The 26,142-nt window shown below is 53.8% G+C and overlaps 1 protein-coding gene across 6 annotated transcripts; it reads right to left on the minus strand.

The window, feature by feature from the left end:
• Nucleotides 1-4,931: 4,931 nt before the first annotated feature.
• On the minus strand, nt 4,932-25,392 carry LOC135186110 (SITS-binding protein-like). Of its 6 annotated transcripts, XM_064163523.1 has the most exons (14): nt 25,235-25,392; nt 22,593-22,688; nt 21,723-21,868; nt 21,289-21,440; nt 20,457-20,952; nt 17,182-17,353; nt 16,446-16,653; nt 16,176-16,326; nt 15,231-15,428; nt 14,756-15,024; nt 13,270-13,406; nt 11,146-11,267; nt 9,906-10,085; nt 4,932-8,406 (listed from the first exon to the last, which is right to left on the minus strand). In XM_064163523.1, exons 4-14 carry the CDS (start codon nt 21,423-21,425, stop codon nt 8,233-8,235), a joined length of 2,244 nt encoding a protein of 747 aa, XP_064019593.1. In that variant the 5' UTR covers nt 21,426-21,440; nt 21,723-21,868; nt 22,593-22,688; nt 25,235-25,392; the 3' UTR covers nt 4,932-8,232. The 6 variants fall into 6 exon arrangements, with proteins under 6 accessions (XP_064019593.1, XP_064019594.1, XP_064019592.1 ...); XM_064163524.1 differs by lacking the exon at nt 21,723-21,868 and having other exon boundaries at nt 21,289-21,436; XM_064163522.1 differs by lacking the exon at nt 21,723-21,868.
• Between the last annotated feature and the right edge of the window lie 750 nt (nt 25,393-26,142).

Here is a 26,142-nt window from a genome sequence, read left to right on the forward strand (position 1 = left end):
AGAAGCTCCAGGAAGTGCTGAACTGTTTCTTACAGGGTTGGGGGAAAGCCCCCAGAGAGTCATCCTGCCTGGTTCCCAGGGTGAGGTCTGGGCTCTGGAGAAGAGATCAGGTGTAAGAGGCAGGGGCTGGGAGCAGCACACGGGGGAGAGCAGGTGGGTTGAGGCTGGGGTGAGTTTGTGCATGGCCAGGGCAAGGAAAGCCAAGCCAGGAGCCCACACCACAGCTTTTCCACTTGAAGAGAGCCCTCCTTGGATGGTGGCCTCCTTTGCTCTCCACCACTCTGGTTTCCCCATGTGAAACCCTTCAGAAACCCTTCTGTGAACCTCAGAGGAAATCTGTCTTCCTGGAAGGACTGAGCAGAGGCCAATAAATCCTTTCTTCATGCCTCGCTGGCTGGAGAAAACAGCACTGGAATTCACTTGGTTATTTTCCCCCATGTGCTGCTGCATGACAGGCATCAGAGGGTGGTGTCAAGGATTCCAGGAACAGCTGTAAGTATTCCACAGTCCTTAGGAACGAGTATCCCCCCTTCTCCTGGCTGAAGGGGAAGGCATCAAAGAATGCTCTGAACATTCTTCCATGCCACAGACCCCTCCTGCCTCCCTGCTCCTTCAAAGCCTGTCACTTCCCAGTACAGATGGTGTAGCAGTGCACAACTGCTTCAGCCTCTGCCTTCCCTACGGCATCTCTGCTGGACTGTGGCCCACTGGGAGTTGTAACCAGCCCCTGCCTGCTGCTTGTTTTCAGAAAGGCTTGATCCATCTGGAGCTACAGCTTGGGCTGGGGACAGCTCTCCTGAAACAAACAGGGTAAGTGGAAAGGCTGGCAGGAGTCAGCCAGGTCTGGCAGCTCTCCTTGGATCTGTTTCCTGGGGGGTTTCCAAGGAGGCAGGAGCTGTCTTTCCCTGGAATAGCAGTAGGGCAAATACCTGCTCTGGGTTCCTTACTGCTGTGGATAACTCCTAGATGAGAGAAGTCCTGGCAGGAGTGTGGTTGTGTTGGAGCAGGAAGGGCAGTCAGTATGCCCAGAGTGGTGTTCCCAGTCTGGCCAGTGCCACTTTGTGGCTTTGCCAAGCGCCTTGAACAGGCAGGATCAGATTTGTGAGTTCTAAAATGAGGAAAGAGAAGTAAAAGGGAAATTGGTTTTCTTGCCATGCGTGAACTGGAGAGCAGAGCAGGGCAAGGAGCAGGCAGAGGTGGCCAGGAGGGGAGCACTGTATCATCAGCAGCTCTCCATGTGGGAGAACGTTTGTGTGCCCATGTGGAGAGAGATCAGCTCTGCCAGTTGTGATCTCCAGTGCTTTCCACCTCTCCTGACAGAGGACTGGAGACCTTTGCAACGTGAATGCTGCTGGGTGAAACAGAAACAGGGTTTGTGTAGGTGGGACAGCCCCATGGCTCCACCTGCCCATCTGTTTCTTCCTCCTGCAGGCTTTGCAGAGCAAGACTGGGAAGACTTTGCCCTCCAGATAGCCCAGCTGGGGTTCTAGCAGCAGTCCCCCAAACTCCTGGGCTTTATGAGCTGGTGGGGAGGGTGAGTCCATGCCTGTAGGTTGGCTTTTTCTAAGCTGTCTGATCCCAGAGATCTCATGGCACTCAGAGAAGGCAGTGTGCTTTTTCCTTGGGTTAGGATGAGCTTTGCCTGGGCAAGATTTAGCTCCTTTGCAGCAAAGCAGGTGACTTCTTCCAGCCCTTTCCTTCCCTCCTTGCACGGCTCCCTCTCAGCATTTCTTGCTCTTGGGAGCGATGGCACTGAGGTTGGCAGCATGAAAAACTGAAACCAGAGAAGGAAGTGATGATGAAGAACTTTCCAGTCTCTCTTGGTGAAAAATCTGCCTCAGAGGTGAAGTGTGGTGGGAGCCACAGCTTGTGCACATGCTGAGATTACCACAGCCACACAACCCTTTGGTCAGCAGCCAGAATCAATGAACATTTTATCCCCCTCCACTGCTGATTGCTGCTGGGGCTGACCACAGGTCCCCATCCTTATCCCTGATGGCATCTTCTCAGCCTAAGAGATTGCAACCACTTTGGGCAGGGATTTTCTCCATGCTGCGTGAGTTGGCTCGGTGCTTTCAGGAGCTCTCCTTGATCTGCTCTTCCTGCTGGGTGTGGAGAGTGGAAATTCCACCCAGGAAGAAGTAATAAACCTACTGATGGCTTTCAGTTAAGAAACCACTTCAGCCCGGCAGAGGATGCCTGTCTGCAGCCAGCAGTGATGCCTTCTGACAGGAGCTCCTCTTCTGAGTGTGCCAAGGCTTGTGAGCATCGCTCATGGAGGAGGCTGCTAAAATATTTATTGGCTCTTTTCAGTTCCCAGGGTCTTGCATTTTATTTATTTATCCAGGAGAGGAGTTTAAAGGGTGTTGCCTTCCTGTCTATCTGCCCAGAGGACATGAAAGAAGGAAGATCCTTCAGAAGAGGCTGTTTAGGTGTTGGGGTTTCTTTTTCCAGCTGTGTTTCCTTGAGCCACCATTATCACAAATCACAGAATGGTTTGGGTTGGAAGAGGCTTTACACATCATCTGATTTTAACCCCCTGCCGTGGGCAGGGACACCTCCTACTACATCAGATTGCTCAAAGCCCTGTCCAAATTCATGGACATCCATTTCAGGTCACTTGTGAACTGATGTGAAGCAAGGATTCTTCATCCTGCCCAGGTATGTTGTTGCTTCCACAAAGACAGGAGCTGGCTGCTTGGTTTGGTTTGAGAGCCCAGCACTAGAGGTACCCTTGGCTGCCACAAGAAAGCTCAGCTCAATTTGTGCAATGGGTGGCACAAAATGGGTGGGGAAAATGCAAACAGAAAAGAGTTTAGGACTTTTTCTGCCTTGATTCTGAAGACATCACTTGAAAGCAGATAGAAGTACCTGGGGAAAACCACTAAATGAAATGGGCTGCAGAAGATGAAGGTAAGGCTGAGATCCTACCTGCTGCTGGAATAGGAGGGAGAAGCAAGTTTCAGCCAGAAGGCAGTGAAGGTGAACTGGTGGATGGAGCCTTACTAACACTTGTTGGACCTGTTTGGTTCTAGGGTTGGCTGTGGTGCCCTGCTTTACAGTAGCTTGTTAAAGTCCTGTTAGAAACCAGCACTAAGGAGGGAGCTGGCCAGTAACCCAGAGCCTGGCTGGAAGAGGTTGTTGGGTCTGGACACTCCAACCTGCTGTCATCCAGTGTCACCAGCTGTGCCTTGGGAACAGTTCAGCAAGAATTGATCTGGGTGGGGGAAATTCAGTTTCTTGGCCAACCTAAACCTTCCCTGGCACAACTCGAAGCTGTTGCCTCTTGTCTTGTCACTTGTTCCTTGGCAGAAGAGCCCAACCCTCACCTGGCTCCAACCTCCTTTCAGGAATTTATGGAGAGACAGAAGGTCACCCCTAGCCTCCTTTTCTCCAGGCTGAACAACCCCAGCTCCTCCAGCTGCTCCTCACCAGACCTGTTCTCCAGACCCTTTGCCTAGGGTCTCAGAAGACATAGTGAGGAGGCCAGCAGAGAGTGTTTCAGACTGGTGGGGGTTATGCAGCAGCCAGAAGTGTCCTTATATAGCTACACAACTGTGCTTTGGGTTTTTTGGTTGGTGTGGGTTTTGGTTTGTTTTCCCAAGGGCAGGACTGTTCTTCACCTTCTCGGGGAACCTGGTTTACTCCTCCTCGCTCAGATGTGGCAAGCACACAACTTAAGCTGGCTTTGCTCGTTGAGGGAAGGAAGCAAAGGAGCAGAAGCGAGGCTCGGCCAGCACAGCGCTCCTTTCATGTGCGAATGGTCTCGACAGCTCGGAGCTGGAGGCTGAGCCCGACTCCGGCGGCGGAGCCAGCTCGCCGCAGCCCGCAGACGGGCACCGTTCCTGGCCCAGCTGGTGGCTGCCACCGTGTGGCCAGCTCTGATTTCCTGCTCGGTCCCCTCTCTCTGCTCCATCAGGGCTTTCTCTTTTCTCCACACAGCCTCCTCTGCTGCTTTCTGCCTCGGTCGCGTCTTGCCAGAAGGTCGGGCTCCCTGGCTGCAGCGAATGCGGAGTGTGGCACCTTTGGATTCACGCTGAAGGACGTTTCCTGCTGGTGATCTCAAGGAGTCATTTGGAAAGCCCTGCTGCAGGTAAGAGCCCCGTGAGAGGGGTGAGGCGTTGCAAGGATGCAGCGGGCTCGGGAGCACACAGCAGCCTGTGCCGGCTCTGGGCTCGCCAGAAGTAACGCAGCATTCACCACAAGTGAGCTGGCAGCCCCAGCCCTGGCCAGACCCTCTGGGTGGAAGCAAAAACCAACCAACAACAAAGAAAAGCCACCCCCCCAAAGGAAACGGTTTCCAGCCAAGCAGCCTCACATTTTGGCAAACACAGGAGTGCTCAGAAGTTTGATGTCTCATGGCACAAGGGAGCAGGAGCTGGGGCAGCCCCAGCACCCGGGATCGGGCTAAGTGGGAAGCGCAGGCTGAGGGACTTGGAAGCTATGCTAGAAGGGCAAAGAGCCTGGACAGTTCGGGTGAGTGGATATAGGCTGAAGGCATTAATTCATAATTTTGGCCTGCTTTTGCCATGACCTACTGAATTTTAGCAGCAACTACTGCTGTTACGCTGCTGTAGCTTGCAAAGCACAGGGTTATGCTCTCACCGTGCAAGGCTGTCCTGTCATAGATGAAAGGACTCTTGGCTTCACTCTATTTCCCTGGCCTCTTCCCTATTTTCTTGACCAGAGAACAGCTTTAGTCTCTCCTCCTTTCCCCCCCCCCCCCCCAGCTAAAACAATGCCTGCATCCTCCAACAACCTCCAGCCTCAAAACACATCACCCACCATGATATGAGAGCTCTTGGCAGTGTTTGGGATGGCTGCTTTTAGCCTGATTTGTTGCTCTCTTTAAGATACCTTCATTTTTTTTTTTTAACCCACATAGCTGTAACTAATTACAGAGCACTGCCAAATAAATCCCATCCACTCAATCCAATATACAGGGTAAGGATTTCTCCCCACCACAGCCTTTATTCCAACATTCTAGCAGCAGTTGTGTTCTGGTGGCTAAAGACTTAAGAGTGTTCATACCACATATCTTAATCAGCAGCAAATAATAACTGGTCTTGATGCCAACAGATCAAAGTTCATTGAGAGGTTTGGGCTGGGACATGGTTGAGGCATCACAGAACTTTCAGAACCTTGAATAGAAGCAGCAGCAACTGCTGTGTCCTGTTGCTGGCTTGGACATAGCAAAGACATGGAATTGTTGAGGTTGGAAGAGATCTTTGAGAGCACCAAGTCTAACTGTTCAGGTGGGGCTCACAATCCCACCACTGCTGCTAAATCTGTAACTTCAGGAGTAAAGAGGAGCCAAGAGTACATCCCAAAGTAACCCTGGGGAATTAGAATGCTAAAATGCACACCCCTAAGGGGAGGGGGGAGGGAAAAGGTCTTTCTTGAGGAGCCTCCCTAAACTATTTGAGTCATTAAGCAGAGTACACACAAGTGGTGAAGGCTGGGTGGGGAAATATGACCAGCTCAGGCTGGTATTAAGTGTGTGCTGCACTGATGGGTGTGCAGGGAGCTATGAGATGCCTGGCACCCATTTCTGCAGAACAGAAATGAAGACAAAGATCTTGACTCCATGGGGTGTGTGTAGGGGAGTTGGCTTCCTGTACACAGCATGAGGAACCCTCACTGAGGACAATCATGAGAGATCACCAAAAAAACCTGGATGTGTGAGTCCAGCAAGGTGGGTGTTGGATTGCTGTTCACAGTGCAGTTAAACTAAAGTTGTGATGGAGCCTAAGCCAAGGTGAGTAGCAGGCCTGAGTGAGCTCCTGGTGGGGATGCAGACTAAAGTCTGGGCAGTAAGTGAAAGGGTGGTGGTAAGACTGATGCTGGGGAGCTCTGGAGGCTTCAGAAGTAACACTGAACACTCAACGTGGAGTGCGGCTCCTTGTGGAGGGATTTGCACCGGCTGTTGTGTATGGGTTTGAATGGAGCTGGGGAAGATAGGTCAGGACTTCACCCAGTGGAGAAATGGAATTAGAACTGTTAGTTGTGATGAGAGAATCATTGTGACTTCATAAGAGACCATTGTGATATCATCAGATAGAGTGACTCTGGTGGCATAGTAATAGCTAGTTGAAGGTGTGAGGAAACTCTTGTGCATGGAGACAGCTGTGGGGTCCTTGTGCATGTGGGCAGCTGTCTGCAGCTGGAGGACAAAGGACCCCTGCCCATAGGGTCTGTGATGAGGGCACGGGGAGGATCTGACAGGCAGGGACGTTGGTAGAATCCTGGGGATTCTCCCACCCTGCTGCAGCCCCACCCTTGAGCTGTCTTTGCAGAGAGGTCAGGAACTGCTTTCTTACCTTCCCGGGCCTGCTGGACCCATGGCAGAGGCCAGTCACTGTCCTGCCCTGGGAGCAACAACAGACAGGAGCAGGAGTCCCTAGTGCCACTTGCCTGCTTCAGAAACAGTCTCTGGCAGCAGTGGCAGCTCACACTCAGCCTCAGGGCAGAGCAGGCACCTCTGCAGTACCAAGCCTAATCATCACCTTTGCTGCTTCTTGCAGGTCACAGCTGCAGGGCAGGGCTGAGTTCTGCAGCTCCGCTGTTGCAGGACCAGATGCCATCAGATGAGGACTCGGCAGAACAGAGCACCTCTGCCCCTGCTGCCAGCACCAGCCCAGTGCCCGAGGCTGAGCCGCTGGATGCCTCTGAGGACCCGAGCTGCCCCATCTGCCGGGCGCCCAGCAGCAGAGAAGGCTGCGGGAGCTCCTGCACCCACTGCTTCTGTCCTTGCTGCATCGAGGACTGGTCCCGCAGCAGATCCTTCTGCCCGCGCTGCCGCCAGCCGCTTCACCACCTGTTCCCACGGCAGGGCGCCCGGTGCCAGGAGCGGCACCACGGCCCCGCGGCCCGCCGCAGCAGCGGGCGAGATGAACGCCGAGCAGCGAGGAGCAGCTATCGGCATCCCTCAGGCCAGAACCGCAGCAGCAGTCACGGTGAGGGCCAGGCAGGACGTGCGGAGCAGCGGGGCAGGAGGAGAGCGGCGAGGTGGCAGGATGAAGCCCACAGAGGGAGGACTCGGCGCGGCTGGGGCCGCATCTCCTCAAGAAGGCGACGACAGAGAAGGGCTTTGCATGCTGCTTCAAGGGCTGAAGAGGATGTCCTGGCATCTTCAAGGCGCAGCCAGCGTCGCCGGCGAGCACTTTTGGGCTCCTCCAGGCGGTGGCACGCAGCAAGGAACCGAGCACGGCGCAGGTCCCGCAGGAACAGGGACCGAGCGTGGAGCAGGTTCCACAGCCACACCCGGCGCAGGGCTTAGTAGCTCACTGCCAAGAAGGGACAGGAGCAGCCAGAAGGCAGACGAAGGTCCTACAGCAGCAGGGGTGTCACTGTGTTCCAGGACCTGACCTCCCCTCCAAATAAAGAAGTTGGTGTTAGCATTAGCAAAAGGCTCCTCTACTTCAGTCTCTGCCTTTGGATGTGTCTCTCCTCTGCGGGGCCTGATGGACCAGGCTAGCTGAGGGTTCTCCACATCCTCACCTTGTCTCTTCACCTCTTGGCTCTCTCAGCTGACATCAGTTCATTTGTTCTGTACTTTTCCAGGCCAAGACTTGCTCTTCCCAGCTGTCAGCTTCTCCCTCCCCTTCAGCTCCAGCCTTTGCAATGACCACATGAGAGCAGCTAAATCGTCTGCCTGAGTGTGTATTCATCTGTGATCTCTCTTTTGCCCACGTCCATGATTTCTGCTGGATGGAAGACAACTGCTCCCCCTGGATCACTCTTGCAGTGCCAGAAATTAAAGTCACCAGTGAAAAGCCTGAGTGGGGCCACACAGGAGTTTGGGGTTGAGCTCTGGAGTCTGCATTCCAAGGTGGGCCAGTATCTTGCTTGTCCAAGTCATTCTCTGTTAGAGACACTCTTTGCTTGGTCAAGTTTCTTTTCCTTCCTCACAAACTTGCTTCAGTAGATGTGGAATCCACTCAGTTTTGCCATTATCCTCCCAAAGCCTCTACTGGGGACTGTGCACAGGGGAGCAGGGAAGATACTGGTGGTGGATGCTTGTGCCAGAGGTGTACTTCCACCATTTCAGAGTAACTGCCAATAATCAGAGATCCAAACAGTTTCTGCTGAAATTAAAAAGGAGGGGGAAAAAAAAGTTCTTGAAACAGTGCAAATGGACTGGAATTGTCCCAGGCCAGAGAGAGAGAGCTTTTGGCCAGTGCTGCTCTGAAAGAGATCAACTGTCCAATAACTCTGCCATAGTCTGTGACTTTAGGAGGTCTTAACAAAAACTGGCACCTCTGCAAGACTGGCAGAGTAGTTCCTCAGGATGGTGCCTCCATCAAACACACGGGCAGAGTTGGTGTCCATCCACAGGTGCCCTTCTCCAGGCAGGTAAATATCTCTCCATGTTTGCCCTTTTTCTGTTATTGGAGCAACCAGGACCTGCAGGGAAAACAGATTTAGCTCTTGGAGGATGAGCCAGGACACACCACTACCTGCAACCAACAAGCCACAAGGCTGAAGGGGACAAGCAAGCAACTAGAGAGGAGGACATCTGGCTCCTGGCTGCAAAGGAGAGCCCCCATCCATGCACGCAGCAGAAGCCAAAGCTGCTAAGTGCAAGGTTTCCTGAACTGTGGTGAGAGAGACCATGGCAGCAGTCTTTGGTTGGCTGGGACTGGCATCATCACTGCCTGCTGGCCTGAAAATCCCACATGCTGCAGGTGGATTCTGGCTCATACAAAGCAGCTTCTGAAGAGCTCTTGCAGGACTGCATTGGGAAGTAGTGGCTCAGAGCCAGGGCAAGAGACCTCCCTGTGCCACGCAGCAGGTTTGTGGCAGAATTGAGGTTTCCTGCCTGTGACAGTTTGGGTGTTACCTGCCCTCCCACTCCTCTGAAATCACCCAGGCTAGATGCAGCAGATCTGGAAGTTAGAATGAAGCTTTGTATTTACAGCTTGGCACAATATACAGGCAGATATTTACAAGATATATACAGCCTTTGACAGAAATATCCAAGTTAAAAAGGTAATACAGAAACACAACACCCCTCCCAGAAACCTGAGTCCCCAGGAGGAGCTCCCAACCACCCTTCCACCACTACCTTATCCCAGACTTTGCCTTATGTTTAAGGTGAGTATGGAGAATCAGCCAGGGCAGTTAGGAAGCAGAGGGATTAGTTACACAGACAACAGGTTAGGGGAGAGAAGTGCATGCAGCCAGAACCAGAGAGCAACTCCCTTATCTATATGAATGTTCTTGTTTTTATACCTCTCAGCAAGCCTATGGGTGCAGTAGACATCACCACTATTTCCTTTTCACAGCCTATCATCTAATTCTTCTCACCAAAATATTCCATGGACACCTGTTAGCCCCCAGTTACTCCGTGAATCATAGAATCAACCACGTTGGAAGAGACCTCCAAGATCATCCAGGCCAACCTATCACTCAGCCCTATCCAATCAACTAGACCATGGCACTAAGTGCCTCATCCACTCTTTTCTTGAAGACCCCCAGGGACGGTGCCTCCACCACCTCCCTGGGCAGCCCATTCCAATGGGAAATCACTCTCTCTGTGAAGAACTTCTTCCTAATATCCAGTCTATACCTACCCTTGCACAACTTGAGACTGTGTCCCCTTGTTCTATTGCTGGTTGCCTGGGAGAAGAGGCCACCCCCCACCTGGCTACAATGCCCCTAGAAGTGGGTAGATTCAGTGTTAGGAAGAAGTTCTTCACTACAATGGTGGTGAGACACTGGAACAGGTTGCTCAGGGAGGTGGTGGAAGCTTTTAAGGCCAGGCTGGATGTGGCTCTGAGCAACCTGATCTAGTGTGAGATGTCTTTGCCCATGGCAAGGGGGTTGGAACTGGGTGATCCCTGAGGTCCCTTCCAGCCCTGACGATTCTATGATTCTGCAATTCAGTTCTCCACCTTTCTTACCTCGTCCCCAATGAGAAATTCATCCTCGATGGTGAAAGCTGTTGGGTCTGTAGGACTGAGCCACCAGGCTGGCCTGAAGATGGGGTGCCCCAGGCGCAGCCATTCCTGGCTGTACTTTAGGAGGAGGGGCACAACGAAGTCCCGGTGCCTCTGTATGCACTGCCGGGTCAGATTAACGACCTGCAGGGTGGGAAAGAGCAAGAAAGCCGTGACAAGTCCTTCAGTCAGTGAACAGCAAAGCATCCAGAACACAAATGACAGCTACACGTTTGAGAGGCTACCAAGCTGCATTGCTCTGACCAAGCTGGGGCAGCTGGCAGGGCACAATCAGGGTCAGTCCAGTGCATTGAGTCCCATTTAGAATCATTCAGGTTGAAGAAGCCCTCCAAGATAATCGAAGCCAGTCATTAATCTAACAGTGACATGTCCACCACTAAACCATGTCCCTCAGCAGCACAGCTCCACGGGGCTAAAACCCCTGCAGGAATGAGGATTCCACCACTGCCAGGGGCAGACCCGATCAGGTCTTAACAGCCCTCGAGGGGAAGAAATTGTTCCAAAACCTCTCCTGGGGCAACTTGAGGCCATTTCCTCCTGTTCTGTCTGTTGTTCCTTGGCAGAGGAGCCCAACCCCCACCTGGCTTCAGCCTCCTTTCAGGGAGTTGGAGAGAGCCAGGTCTCCCCTCAGGCTCCTTTTCTCCAGGCTAAACAACCCCAGGTCTGTCAGATGCAGAAGCTGAGGACAGGATCTGGGAGATGATCACTGCTGTGATGTTGATGCCTTTAAACACAGCACTGAACTCTTTTTCTGCTGACAAAGAGATTTGGTGACATCTGCCCTGCTGTGCCCCTGATTTTCACTCTGCCCTGAAGGTGACAGCCCCGGGAAAGCATCTCCAAAGAGATCTGGATGGTGACTCTGCAAAGGCTGTAAATCACTGTTTGATCAAGCAGCCAAAGGGAGGGAGAAGCCCAAGGATGACAGCTGCCCAGCAGGCAGGTGCTGTGGACACCAGCACTGTGGCTGCACAGAGCCACGAGGTGAAAAGCCACAAAGCCACCAACTGTGCAGCAAACCCCCTGCTGAGAACATGAAGCAACCTACCTGCTGGGGCAGGGTGCTGTGGGCAGCCTGAGCAGGACCATCAGTTTTAGCCTCAGCTTCCCCTGTTAGGGACCTAAATGGGTTTGTCACGTAAGGGATCTGGTCTCCTCCTCTCTGGGGCACAGGGACACATACCCAGGTGTCACAGCAGAGCCAGGGAGGTGTGCTGAAGGCCATCACGGGGAGAAACGTCACGATCTGCAGCCACCGCACGTACAGCTCCCGGTCCCCTGGGGTGTCACTGGCCAGGCTGCCTCCTGTGGGGCACAAGCAGCTGAGTGAGGCATCTCACGGTGGGATGAGTCCCAAAGGACCTGCTCTCTGTGCAGGCAGAACACTTTAGCCCATTGCAAAAGCAGCTGAACTTTCCCCATCCATGGCTTTCTTCCTTGAGCAGCATCAGACCTCCCTCTCCAGCCCCCTTAGGACCAGACGTGCTGGAGGTGTCTCAGGAGTTTCTAAGCTTTAGCAGAACACTGCACAAAGGGACTTAGGACAATTCTGGCCTCTCTGCTACCTGGATGCACAAAGACAAAGCATCATAGGGCTTACTCCTGCAGCATGGACCCCTTCAAACCCTTAGTGAAAAGTGGTGCAAAAGCACAGTGTTGCTAGCTAATTAATCAGGAATTCATTAATCTAGTGAAATTGGATTCCAGTTTCCCTCCCAAACACCAGTGAGGGGCTTGGGAGAGAGTTATTTCCCATTGGAATGGGCTGCCCAGGGAGGTGGTGGAGGCACCATCCCTGGAGGTCTTCAAGAAAAGCCTGGATGAGGCACTTAGTGCCATGGTCTAGTTGACTGGCTAGGGCTGGGTGCTAGGTTGGACTGGATGATCTTGGAGGTCTCTTCCAACCTGGTTGATTTGATGACTGAAGAGGATGGGATGGGACAAGGAAAGGCTGGAAGGGATGCTCCTGCTCCACTGTTCTGAAAGCCTGGCAAAGCTTCCCCTAGGAATAGCTCAACCCCCCCAAAGCTGGGAGCTCACCCAAGCCCTCCACAAAATCCTATTCCCTCCTGAGGCTTTGCCCATCCTGAGTGGCTCCTGTGCACTACTACAGGTCCTTAGCTCTGGGGACACAACCTGCTGGTGAAGATGCCACCACCCACTGCATCCAGATCTTCTGCAGTAAACCAGGCTCATCATCTCTGCAGGGAGGGAGCTGGCACAGCCTGATCATCTGAGCCTCATTTTCTAAGGAAAGCTGGCTAAAAATAGAGACCAAACAGAAACATTGCTCAACAACCCCTTTCCAGGACTGCCTTTGCATCTCCACTCCTGGGGTCTGACACTTCACGCACAGCCTCTGTGTCTGGGGTACGTTTTGGACAGGAATAAGCCATCACCTCCAGGAAGGCAAAGCTGAGCTGCCTGGCCCCAAGGAGATGACTTTTTCTTGGCTCTACAATGTTCTCATTTCAGAATTTCTGAAGCCCCTGTGCTCAGGGGCAGAAATTCAAACTTGGAGCAGGGCTGTTGCTTTCAGGAATGTCTGTTTCCCAGCTGGCAGCCTGGGTGTGCAGCTTCCTGGCCAGGGGCTCCCTCTGAGCTCTGCTGCGTGGATTTCAGCTGGAGTAAAGCTGTGGGAGTTGTGGGATGGAGCTCTGCAAGAGACCTGCCTGCTTCTGGGGCTACCTACTCGACTTCACAACATAGGGTTTGCTTTGTCCCTCAGCTTGAAGTAACTCACTTGAAGTCAGTCAGGCCCTAACCTGAAGTAACCTTCAAGTCATGGAATGGTGGGGGATGAAAAGGACCTCTGGAGATCATTGTGTCTAATCCCCCTGCCAAAGCAGGATCACAGAGGAACACATCCAGATGGGCCTTAAAAGTCTCCAGAGAAGGAGACTCCACCACGTCTCTGGGCAGCCTGCTCCAAGGCTCCAGCACCCTCCTAGCAAAGAATATTCTCCTCACGTTGAATTGGAACTTCCTGGGTTCCAGTTTGTGCCCATTGCCCCTTGTCCCATCACAGGGCACCACTGAAATGCCCTTCAGATATGTATAGACATTAATCAGGTCCCCTCTCAGTCTTCTCTCCTCCAGACCTAAAGCCCCCAAGTCTCTTTTCCTTCCCTCACAAGACAAAGACCCTCAGAAGGGTCTTGGGACCAAAGCGCTTCAAGCCTTCACCCAGCAGCCCCAAGGCAGGTGGTGCAGAGCTGCCTCCTGTGCTGCTCTCAGCTGAACAGCTGCTGCAAAAGCCTCAGCAGAAAGGGCAGCAGCAGGGGAAAGGCAGAGAAGAGCTGCTTACCCACTGCCTCGGGGATGAAGAAGTTGTAGCCCAGGAGGCTGTAGTGCAGCACGGAGGGAATGACTCCCTTCAGCCCAGCGTGGCTCCAGTCCGAGCGCAGAGGGCTCATCTGGACGAAGAGTGGCAGGTGGCTGGACCTGAGGGAGCCAAGCACAAACCAACCATTTCAGGTGGCTCACAGCAACCCAGACTCTCCCCTGCCTGGCTGTTGTGGCAGTCACTGTGGCTAGATATGGGGTTCTCCAACCATGTGGCATCTCTGCTGGAGGGAAACCAGTGCTCCCCAGTGCCACTCCCATCCACTGTGGCTGCCCTGCCGGGTTTGGCAACCACACCCTTCCTCCTTCCCCACGTTTCCTCTCTTCTAAGCTTCTGGCTTGATCTCATGAAGACCACACTTTGGTGGCCCACCTTGATGGCAGCACAGCCACACTCTGACTTGTAGCATCTTGCTACTTCTCCTACAACACCAGCCCAGGTGGGAAAATGCTCACAAAACCTGTGCCCAGGACACCAGCCGGGATCTCTCAACAGCATCCTCAGCCACTTGGTTCTCCAAACCCAAACAGTGTTTCTGGTGGCTGAAGAAGGTCAAATTTGGACCTTTATAATGATCTATGTCTGGGAAAATGGTCTGAAGTTCACCTAACCAAGGTCAGGTATTTGGTCTGAGTCTACTTGCTCATAGAGTCTGGTTTCCTCCTCAACGTCCTGCCCTTTTGCTGACTCTTGAAAGGTCCTCCCAAGGACACTGTCATTTTAGGAGCTGGCAGGGCTGATTGATGGTTCATGAAATACTGTACAGTTTATGGAGAACACACATCAGGAAAACTAAGGTCATGTGTGGTCTGTTCCCACCACTCTGGTTCTGCAGGTGGCTGAGGAAGAGCCTCTGAACACCTCAGTGTGTGACACTTCACTTTTTCATTGAAAATGAGCTACTTTGAAGTTGCCTTCTCATGCCCTTCACCATCAACACTTCTTTCACATCATGAGGTGCAAACAGGGGAGCCAGATGAAGCTTGAATGGCCATAAACAACAAGATGCTTTTTTACTGCATCTGGCATCAATGTTTTAAAGTATTTTTATACTCTGAGACATGGGGGAAAAATTATTAAGCTCTCCTAATGAGAGAGGAGAAGAAGATATGAGAGTGACCACCCTCTACATAGAATCAACCAGGTTGGAAGAGACCTCCAAGCTCATCCAGTCCAACCTAGCACCCAGCCCTGGCCAATCAACCAGACCATGTCACTAAGTGCCTCTTCCAGTCTTCTCTTGAACACCTCCAGGGACAGCAACTCTACCACCTCCCTGGGCAGCCCATTCCCATGCCAATCACTCTCTCTGTCAAGGAATACATAATGCCCCCAACCACCTCCACGCTGCTTCCAGTGTCTCAGTACCCTGAAAGGCATCTCCCAACCGTCACCTCAGTCACCTCCCAGGCAGGCTCTAGCAAAGCACCTCCTCCTTGGAACACACCTGGCACCAGCGCTGATGACAGTGGCATTTCCCAGCGTTGCCAGTGCTGCTGCCAGCGCTGTGACGTAGCGGTTCCCTGCCAGCTCAGCGGGAGGTGAGACATCTTGCTCCAGGAAGGCATTGCCCTCTGCGCCCTCTACGGCCACGTATGTGGCTCCCAGCGCCTGCCGCAGGCGCCGGGCCCGAGCCAGGTACCAGCTCAGGGCTGCCTCGCTGGTGACGTTGAGGCTGGCACAAAGCTGCCCCTTCCACGTGGTCAGCAGTGGGACCTGTGGTACACGAGGGACACTCCTGTCAGACACAGCAAGGGACATCCTACTGCAGCCTTCCAGGGCTTAAAGGGGGCTGCAAGACAGATGGGGACAGGCTTTTGGGCAGGGGCTGTTAGGACAGGATGAGAGGTGATGGCAGCCCAGGCTACAGCTTTGATTTCAGGCTGAAGAGCAGGTTCAGGGGTTGGAGAAGGAGCTCTTACCGAGCAGCCTCCGCCGCGGAGCTGCAGGCTCAGCCAGGAGCTCTCCACGGTGCCGTCCCGCAGCGAGCGCAGGAAGAGCGGAGAGGCGATGCTGGTGTAGGGGGACAGAGTGATGGAGACCTGAAGAGGCTCCACCAGGGCAGGGTCCCAGGCAGGTGCCGACTCCTGCCTCTTCCCTTGTTCCGAGGGCAAGTCCTCCTGCGGGGAGGGAAAGGCAGAAAAAGGGAAGTGGGGGTGGTGCTGGAGGAGTGACATCAGGCACCACCCCTTGATGTCACCCTACGTGTGGGGTGAAGCTCCAGAATGAACATCCCTCTTCAGAGGCTCACAGCCGCCCCTCACAGAGCTATGTGTTTGCATTGAACGTGGAGGGATTTGGAATCACAGAGTTGAGGTCAAGAGATCATCACTTCCAACCCTTAACCCAGCACTGCCAGGTTACCATCAAACCATGTCCCTCAGCACCACATCCCCATAGCTTTGAAACCCGTCCAGGGATGCAGACTCCACCACTGTCAGGGTGGCCAGGCCTTGACAACCCTCGAGGGGAAGAAAGTGTTCATTTTGTCCAGCCTAACTCCACCCTTCAACAGCTGTCATCCTGTCACTTGTTCCCTGGGAGAAGAGACTGATCCCACCTCACTCCAGCCTCCTTTCAGGGAGCTGCAGAGCGCCAGAAAGTCTCCTCTCAAACTTCTTTTCTCCAGGCTCAACAACACCAGGTCCCTCAGCTGCTCCCCACTGGATTTGTTGCCCTTCTCTGGACCCACCCCAGCCCTTCAATGTCCTTCTTGGAGTGAAGAGCCCAAACCTAGCTCCAGTATTTGAGATGCTGCCTCAGCAGTGCCCAGTCCAGGGGGATGATCCCTGCCTTCGACTTGGGCAGGGCTGGTAGCATCTCCCCTTTTGCCTTCCAAGCCCAAAGGCAGGCAGGATAGGACATACCACAGCAGTGAGGACAGCAGTGCAGTGCTCCCCCAGGGCCAGGACCCCCTCCTGGAGGCGATGTCGCTTCAGCCTCCTGGCCAGTGACCGCAGGCCCCGTTTGGCTCTGGCAGCCGAGCTCGTGGGGCCCTGGTACCGCCAGATGGGAGACCTGCATGGTGGAGAGAGCTGGGGTGGTTGTACCTCGTGCTGGCACAGGATGCTGGGGGCAGTGACTGGGACAAGGGCCTGGAGAACAACTCTGCAGCCAGGAGGGAAGGAGCCTCTTACCTCAGGAGGGCTGTATCAGGCAGCGCCCGCTCCTGCCCCACCAGCTGGCTGCCCACATGCCGCTGGGCAGTGGCCACGTCTGGGCTGACACAGAGGTGGTAGTGCAGGGGCACTGAGGCTCTGTCTGCTGGTGTCTCCAGGCAGAAGTGTCTGTCACTTTCCATCGAGAGGAAGAGAGGCACCTCAGGTGGCACTGTCACTGTCACACCTTTAGGGAGAGAGGAGGAATCATGGAATCACAGAATCACTTTGGTTATCGTGAAATCACAGAGCTGCTTGGGCAGGAAGAGATCTCTAAGGTCATCAAGTCCAACCCAACACCACCAGGGCCACCTAACCACATCCCCAAGTGTCATTTCTTTAACACCTTCAGAGATGGTGACTCCACCACCTCCCTGGGCAGCCTGTTCCAGTGCCTGACCACTCTTGCAGCAAAGAAATTGTTGCTAATATCTAACATAAACCATTCCTGGTGCAATTTCACTCCGTTGCTTCTCATTTTAATCACTCAATACTGGGGAGAAGACACCTTTAAGATAGTAGAGAAGAAAAATCTTTCAGATGAGACCTCTTAGGATCCATCCCTTGTGTCCTGCTGCCAGCTGTTATTACACTGGCAGGGGATTTGAATCTCAGAGACTCCCTCCCTGCTCTGAGATGAGTTGCCTCATGGGTGAAGAGAAGGATGGAGAGACACAGAGATTAAAGGAGCAGAGGCAGGGCAGGCTGTGATTACCTGTTGAGCCTAAGAAGTATCTCTCCAGCACGGGTCCATAGCCAGTGGGGTTTTTGCTGAGGTCACCACTAACGAAGGGCTGCGCAAGGCTCTCGGCACCGTTGAGTGGCCAGCGCTGGGCATGGATGCTTGCCCCACCGTACCAGGAGATGTTGGCCATGGAGAAGCAATCCTGTAGCCAAGAGAGCATCATCAAATGGTGAGGATGAAGGGGTGAATGGCTGTATTTGGAGAGGCAACTCCCCTGCACATTACTGCGGCCAGAACAGTCATAGCACACGCTGGAAAAATCCCAGCCCCAGGGGTTTTAGGTTGTGTCACACCAAAAGAAGTGGCCACTCACTCTCTGCTTCCCACATAACACCCAGCAGAAGACTTTTTTTTGGTTTCACTTGCTCCTGCACGAGAACCAGAGCAGGGCTTCCAGCTACAAAAAGTACTGAAATTCCACCTAGCTGCTTGGGGTCACAGCCTGCAGTTTATTGACCATGTCAAGGGGTGTCAGAGTAGGAAGAGTGAAAAAAAAAACCCTCAACAAGTTACAGCAAGACACAAGAGTCCAAATTACCTCCAAGAACAAATGAATTGTGAGCTTGCTAATTAAAGCCAAAGCAAATTTCACAGTATCACAGTATCATCAGGGCTGAAAGAGACCTCACAGATCATCAAGTCCAACCCTTTACCACAGAGCTCAAGGCTACACCATGGCACCAAGTGCCACGTCCAACCTTGCCTTGAACAGCCCAAGGGAGGGCGACTCCACCACCTCCCCGGGCAGCCCATTCCAGTGTCCAATGACTCTCTCAGTGAAGAACTTTCTCCTCACCTCCAGCCTAAATTTCCCTCTGACTCGCCTGCATTCAGCATGCAGCAGGTGGAGGAACGTAAAAATCCCACCACAGGAGTGAAAACTCAGTAGCCTAAAAATGATGGCTTCCTTCAAAACAAAACCCCCAAGAGCTGCCAGTCTGAGATAGATTGAGTGATAGGGTTGGAAAGGACCTTAAAGATCATCTAGTTCCAACCCTCTGCAATGGGCAGAGACAGTTTCCACTAGTTTGCTCATTCTGAACACTTCCAGAGAGGTAGACATGAAGCTGCTGTGAAGGAGCCTGGTGACCCTGAGGGACCGTCCTATGACACCTTGCTGAACTGCATGGAGACACTTCTGCACCCAACCACAACTACCAACAATTAAGGGGTGAGCAGGTGCTGAGCAGTGTTGGAGTAAAGAGGTTTTGTGGGTGCGTGTCACCATGGGACCAGAGCCATGGCTGATATGGGAGATGTGGTGCTGTGGGACATGGTTTATCCCCAGACTTGGTAGAATTAGAGATTGGCTGGCCCTAATGATCTTAAAAGTCTTTCCCAACAGAAGCAATTCTATGAGTCTACAGATCAAAGCAGAAGCAGCTTTAAAATCATAGAACCATAGAATCAACCAGGTTGGAAGAGACCTCCAAGATCATCCAGTCCAACCTAGCACCCAGCCCTATCCAGTCAACCAGACCATGGCACTAAGTGCCTCATCCAGTCTTTTCTTGAAGACCTCCAGGGATGGTGCCTCAACCACCTCCCTGGGCAGCCCATTCCAATGGGAAATCACTCTCTCTGTGAAGAACTTCCACTCCTAAAATGCAGTGGAGGAGCTTCCACAAACCAGCTGGGTAGAAATTGATTAGTTGAGGGGGTTAAAAACCTCTCCCAGCTCCTTTCTGTGATGCCTCAGGTGCCTTCCCAGCCTGAATGCACAGCTGTCCCCACCCATGTGCACACAGGGAGATTTGCACCCACCCTGACATAAGGGCTCCTCTCAGTACCACCACAGTGCCCTGGGGTACCTTGTGGTTTTGGAGCTCTCTGCCAAGGCAAAGTGTGTCGTTGTCCCCCTGCTCTTCCCTGTGAGCTGCTAAGGCAAAGCACACCCCTCAGCAGGAATAAGTCACTGTGGGTGTTTTGGGGCATGTCTCATAGGCACTGATGAGGCAGCACAGCCATGAGCCATTTCCAAGAGCTGCTGGTCTTGGGGGACATCCCCATCCTTGACCTACCTCCTTTCAGAAGCCATCAGTTTTTGCTTCAAAGACTCCAAAACTTTCCTTTTTCTGCCAAAGTGGGGATTCAGCAGGACTCAGCTTCCCCGTGGTGGCAGCTTGCAGTGGGACCCCAATAGCCTGGAGATTCAGGGCTGGACTGGGCAGAGAGGTATCCAGGGACCTCCCAACTCACAGGAGGTCAGGGGTTGAAAGGGACCCAAAGAGATCATCGAATCCAGTTCAACCCATGGAATTTTCTTCTCTCCAAACCGATCCCACAGGAGCCTCGATCTGGTTTCTGCCGCGGGGGCAGCGGGAGGTGAAGCCTCAGCGAGAGGTGGGGAAAGGAGATGTAAATTATTAAAGTGGAAACGCTGGAGGCTCCAAATCGCTGTTCCAGGTGTCAGCTGAACCAGCTACACCCGCCGGGAGAGAGCGGCAAACAGGCTGCTCTTAACTCTTCCCTTTCACTGCACCGTATTTGCCCAGACTTTGGGGTTAGTTTTTGGGGGGATGGGGGGGGATTGTTTTGTTAAAAAGCGAGGGGAATCCTGCTCTCTGTTGCTCATCCTCTCAGCTACCCCAGATTGAGGCCAGCAAGGGGAAACCAACCCTACCTGGAGTGGTTGTGTTCAGGCAGCACCTTCCTCCAGCCCCAAACAGCATCAGCAGGTGCTTTATGGCTGAAGGGGGAGAATTCCCCATCCCTGCAAGACCCCATCCCACGGTCTGGTAGGGCTTTTCCTCTCGCTCCCTAAGGCTGCTTTGCAGAATCTGCTTTCACTTACCCGAGGGAGAAAACTGGGGAGGGTACAAAAAGTCTCCCCCATAAATACTTGCAGCAGATGAATCGCATCCCTAGAGAGCTGCTGCATTGTGTCTGTGGTTGGAGGAGACCTTCCAGCTCCTCGCCTTGCTCGCCAGCATTGTGATGCTAAGTGGTTATTTATTCTGTCTCCGTGTAAACACAGCTCTCCCGTCCCGGGGTTACCAGTGTGGCACTGGCAGAAAGCAGCCGTGCCCACTGGGTGGTTTAGGGGCTGAGCATCAGGGCATGAAGCTTGCGGAGGGGCTTTTCCCATCCGGACTCTTGAGCTGCTCGGGGCTTTGGAAGCTGGGCTGCCCCCAGCTATGGTGTGACCTCGTAACCGCGCTTGGAAATAGTGAGTCCAAGCCAGACCCAAGCCAAAGCAGAGAGGTTTACCGCAGTTCAAGGAGGGGCTGGGGGATTCCCATTACCTTCAGCACCACGTCAGGGCGCAGCGGGGTCCAGTGGACGCCGTAGCACTCAGTGCCAGGCGCTGGTGGGGGCTCGAGGGAGAGCCGGAGCTCGGCGTCCTCCTCCCAGGCGTAGCAGAAGGTGCCGCCGTCATGCCAGCAGTGGTCCCGTGGCGGGGGTGGCTCAGCAGCTGGCACACCACCCACGGCAATCACTGCCACCGTCCTGCCCTCCGGCAGCGCCCGCAGGAGCAGGGCACCCCTCCGGCGCTCCCACAGCACCCCGCCGGCGCGGCCACGCAGCACCCACTCCTCTGGCGACTGCTCCACTGCCTGCCAGGAGATGATGCCAATGGTCATGGCGAAGAAGACGGCCACGCCGAAGCAGCCGACGGCACCTTTCCAGGGCTCTGTCATCTCCCTGAGGCTCAAGGTCCAGTTGGCCTCGGGGAGCTGGCTGGTGTGGCGGGTGAGTGGCATGGGGCCGGGCGATGCTCCCGCTCCTATTTCTCTCTTCCTGCAGCAGCAAAGAAAGAAAACCATAAACTCCCAAACTCCTCTTCTTGGGTTGCTCCAGAAGAACAGTTTTAAAAAAGGAGAAGGGAAAAAAGCAAGCAAAAAGAAACGAAACAGAGGACGAAGCCACTTTCCTTCTCGTGGCAGCAATAAAAGGTGAGAGCAAGCTCTTGTACACCCTCCCTCTGCTCGCTGCTGCGGGCAAATCCTGCTGCCAGGCTTTTGCTGGCTGGCACAGTGGCTCCACCACAAACCCCAGTGCTGGATGCCAGCTCAGCCCCTTGGCACGGCTGGTGGAACCCGCTCAGCGACAGCACCCAGTGCTCCGGAGAAGAACCTGTGCGGCTGACAGCCACGGGAGGGAACGCAGGAAGCAGCCGATGGGAGCCTCCGAGCTCTTTGGGGTTGTGTCTGGTGAAGCAGCAGGAAACAGCTGGGGGTGCAGGAGAGGGAAATGCCACTCCAGGGTGTCATCCCTTTCCCGTCTGCCTGTAAAAGTGTGCGATTAATTCATGGACCAGGGAGAAAACGAGCCATGGACACAGTCCAGCGAGGTGGGCTAAGCCCTCACTTGAGGGCTCCAACTGGCCAGCAGCAGTGACAACCTCGCGGGATGGCACTGGCTTGTCCTCATGTCCCTGTCTGCCCAGACACTGTCACCTCCATCCCACCATGCTGCCCTTTGGGGCTGACTGCCCATCAGGACCAGATGCCAGCTCTCCCCCGCACCTCCACCCACCACATCTCCCTCCCAAAGGTACATTCCTTTACCTAAAGGCTGGATAAAAGATTCTCCAGCAGTGCCCAGAAGTGGCCGTCGCTGGCTGGGCACTGGAGCCCTGATGCCTCTCCAGCTGTTGAACTGGCAGCAGCTTTTCCTCCTCTGTCCCCGAGGTCGTTTTCCCTCCTGGCCACCTCTGCAGCCAAGGCAACTTGATCCAGCCTGACCCAAGAGTGTTATCCAAGACGAGACACAGTGCTCCCTCCCACCCCACTCCCCTGCAGCCTGCACCTACCTCTGGGCAGTTACTTCAGAAACAGAGGCAGGGGAGAGGGGGGGGAAGATCGTTTCAAAAAGCATTTATTTCTAGGGAATGAGTTAAAAAGGACTTTTTGCTAAGTTCTTGAGGTGGGTGTGCCTGAGTCCTTGCTACAACCTGTGAATGCACAAAGAGAGATCTCTGCAGTGCTGAGCCACCCACTCGGCTGCTTTGGCTTTTCTGGGGATTGGTAGTTTGAGTATATTTTGAAGGATTTTCACCCTGCTTCAACCTCACTTTAAATATGCTGCTGGGATCCTTAGGTCATCTCCAAGGCTGCAGGACCAGGGGAACCACAGGCTAAATGGGGGCTATTGGCACCCGAATGCTGAGCACCCTTGCAGAGGTGAGTGGCTGCATGGGACCAGTGCAGAAAACTCTCAAAATCTGATATTTCCATCCTTTTCCTCATGCTCTACACACTCATCCCAGCAGTCCTTCCCTGGCCCATAGATGAGTAGGGATTCCACAGCAGTCTCACAGCCTCTTGGCTGCCAAAATAGGCATTAAAAAAAGAGCTTTCAGAGGTCTCCCATCCTGTATCCAGGAAAAGCCTCTGACAACCCCAAGCCCTGAACCCAGAAGAGAAAGCATTACTCACCCCAGCAGATGCTGCTCTTCAGGAAAGCCTCAGGATGGCTGAATCCACCAAGAAAACCCTTGTCTGAGGATGGAGAGGTCCATGGAGGGGCCTTTCCTACAGGATTAATATTTCACTTCAGCTCAGGCAATGTCCAGTATGGGATGAAAGGGGAAATGGGTTGATTGTATTGGGGTGAGCAGCTCCCGGCTGCTAGGAGGGGAGCAAAGGTCACATCCAGGGTAAGGAGAAAGGACAAGGTGAACCCAAAGCTTGGAGATGAGATGAAGGGTGACAGTGTCCATCCAAAAAGGGATGAGGGATTCATCAGGGAAACGCTGAAGCGACCACAGCAGTCTGGGTGATGCAGAAGGGGCTGAATGCGAAGTGCTAAAGAAAGAGATTGCAACTCCCGTGGGATGCCTCCACCCCCCCCAAAAGTAGCTGTGGAGGTTATGGATCCTAAACTAGACAAATAAAGGGAAAAGGAAATGATTCTTTCAGCAGAGAAGATGCCAGCCAGGTTGTAGGACTTGTGCTGCTCGATGCACCCCCTGACCTGGAGAAGGCAACAAGGAGAAGTTAACTATTAAGTCTCGTCGTGATCCTAGACCCAAGGGACCAGCATTCCTGGGGTGGGATTTACCCTCTCCTTGAGGCTTTACAGACCTTTACAAATTGGCTAAAACCATGCAAGAAATGGGGAGGGGAGATCAGAAAAATGGTCCTGGGGATGAGGTTGTGCTTGCTGGTGCACCGGGAGAGCTTAACCCCCGAGTCCAGGGCAGAGTGGGATGGGTGGGATGTAGTGGGAGCCCTAAAACAATGGGTGGGATGTAGTTGGAGCCCTGAAAAGCTGCACCAGGGTCAGCAGTTCCCCATTCCTCACCCCAGAGCAGGCTGGGGAGGGCTTGCCTGGTTGGCGGCAGCAGCAGCAGCTCAAGGCAAAGCTCTGTCACACGGTGCAGGATTAAATCGCATCCACGGGTTGGGAGAGGGGCCACAGATTGCTCCAAGATGGGATTACAGGAACCCATGGGGAGGAAGGGGAGGGCTAGAGTTGGGTGGAATCCCAGGGAAACTGGGGGATATTTTTAAGCCTTTCTTAAAAGGCAGCTCAAATCTCCTCCCCAAACACCGAGGAAAAGCCCTGCAGGGGTTTCAGCAGCTCAGCATTTTGCCAAATCAGAGCAGGGGGGCTGGAGCCTCTCCCCGCCCTCTTCCCAGCTCCTTTTTACCTGGGGTGGGGCACTGGTGCCACCAGAATTCCTGCCCGTCGGGGATCGCAGCAGGACCTGGCTCCCACCGGCAGCCTGACGCCGCGGCTCGCCTCTGCCGCTCCTCCTCAGCTGGCCAACAACAACCACGTCTCCTTGACCCCTCGCAGGAGCACAAACACTTTGGGTCTGTTCTCCTGATTTCCAGCAAGCCGAGCTGGCCCCTTCCCACAGAGGAGAGATCTGCACACTTCTGAGTCTCCTCCTCTGCGAAATGAGGCATCTTCACCCCCTCTCCTGACTTCACAGGTCTGCAAAGACCTCGAGTTCTTCCTTTCACATCTGATGTGGCTTTGCAAACGCCGTGGGTGCTTAGGGACACGTGTGCCATCTCCAAGGGCTTTGCTTTCCAAACCCTCCAGGACTTTAGCTGGAGTGGGTGGGTTGCAGTTCCCTGGGGCTGCTGGTGCCCAGGCAAGAGATGTGTTGAGCAGCTGGAAACACTTTTAACCAAGCAGCATCAATAAGCAGAGCTCAGAAAGCAAAGATTTTCGGGGGGGGGGGGGGGGGGACACATCCAGAAAGCAGAGACTAAGGCTGATTCCCACTGGGAGTTGGGTTCAGCTTCTTTCTCAGCAGGCCTCGAAGATCACACACAGAACCCTGCTGTCACCTTTCAGCTTGGCTGGGAAAGCAGAGCACAGGAGGAGCTTCTAGGGGTGAGAAGCAGAGGGCTGGCTGCATGTGGAGAGGACCTGCCCTCACCATCAATATTTTCCTACAGCCTCAAAGCACCAGAGATGGCAGCCAGTGATTCCCAGCAGCATGCCAAGCCCACACTGGGGAGGCTTGTTTGGGGGGGGGGGTTAATGTTATTATTTAAATGAAAAATAAATTAAACAAAGAAAAAGAGAGACAGAGAAAGATGTGGGGGTTGGCCAAGAGCAAAAAGAAACCGGTGGGAGCAGCTAAAGGGCCTCTAGGATTTGGCATCTCTCCTCGAGGCTCCCTGAGGGAAGCAGCCTCAACCCCGAGGCTGTAGCCAGGCTCTTGCTCTGAGGATGGAGCAGCAGGACATGCACCAAACACAGGGACATACAGGGAGCACTGGGAAGCCACTGCTGGGGACTGCTGTCTCTCACACACACACAGCCTAGGCCAGGAACTGGTTGCATCCATCCACAGTCTGCCTGAGCTTTCATCATAGTCCCACATCAAGCAGCAGGTTTTGGGGCAGGGCCACTCACACCTCCCCAGAACCATCACAGTGGATATTCGATGAGGTTGGGAAGCCACAGGCTCCATCTGCCAACTCCAGTTGGTGCCAATGGGATGGAAGCAGCCTCCAAGTGCCCCTTGTTCCCCCCTCACCTCAGGCATCCAGGCTGGTGAGACCCTGAGTGCACAGAGACCAAGCCCAGGAACCCAGCAGACCATAAAACTCACCTAAAGTCACTGATGTGGGAGAGAGGAGCTTGCCCTGCTGGAGAACACCACCTTTGGGGTGCTCTTGTCCTCCTGCACCCCCAGAGCCAGCATCCCCTGAGCCAGGGAACCTCCCAGCACACAGCCAGCTTCAGCTTTTCTGCTCTGAGCTGAAACCAGAGCAGCTCATCAAAGCAGAGATGAGCAAAGGCTGTGCTTGCTCTGAGTGTTTAAAAGCAGCACCTGCTTGGAAGGTGTCACAAACAGCTCCACAACCCCATTCACCCCCAGGAAGTGCTCTGGAGTTGCTGCAAGGCCCGGCCCAGTCCACGTCTTGATCCTCCAGGTAAAGTGCTCAAAAAGCCCAAACCCACTGTTTTGAGTTTAAAAACAAACCCCAAACTAACCTCCCAAAACAAAACTATGAACCCCACAAAACAACCAAAGAACCACGCTAGGTTGGACATGAGGAACAATTTCTTCCCAGAAAGGGTTCTCAAGCACTGGAACAGCCTGCCCAGGGACCCAGGGAGGTGGTGGAGTCAGCATCCCCTCCAGGGATGTGGTTTAGTGGCAGTGGCTTAGCAGCAGCAGGAGGATTATGAGCTCCAGGTGAGGACTTGATCTCCTCTGGAAGGTCTCTTCTACCATTCTATGAAGATGCCCCAAACCTCTGTGGCACAGGGAAAGACTGGAGCAGGCTTCGGCATCCCAAAGGGTTTTTAACCCCTCTGGAGCTAGACTTCTGGTGCAGCCCTGTGCTGCTGGGGTTGAGGTGGCTGAGTGAGGCTGGAGGATGCATCTCTGCAGCCACCAGGCCCTTCTGTCCCCATCCCAGTGGCTTTGTGGTCAGGCTGTTTCCCAGCCATCCCAGCCCCAGCTCAGCACCTCCCCAGAGAGGCTCTTTCCCAGCCCCTGCTCAGCAAACA

Source organism: Pogoniulus pusillus, chromosome 24, assembly GCF_015220805.1.
Source record: "Pogoniulus pusillus isolate bPogPus1 chromosome 24, bPogPus1.pri, whole genome shotgun sequence".
Lineage (NCBI taxonomy): Eukaryota > Metazoa > Chordata > Aves > Piciformes > Lybiidae > Pogoniulus > Pogoniulus pusillus.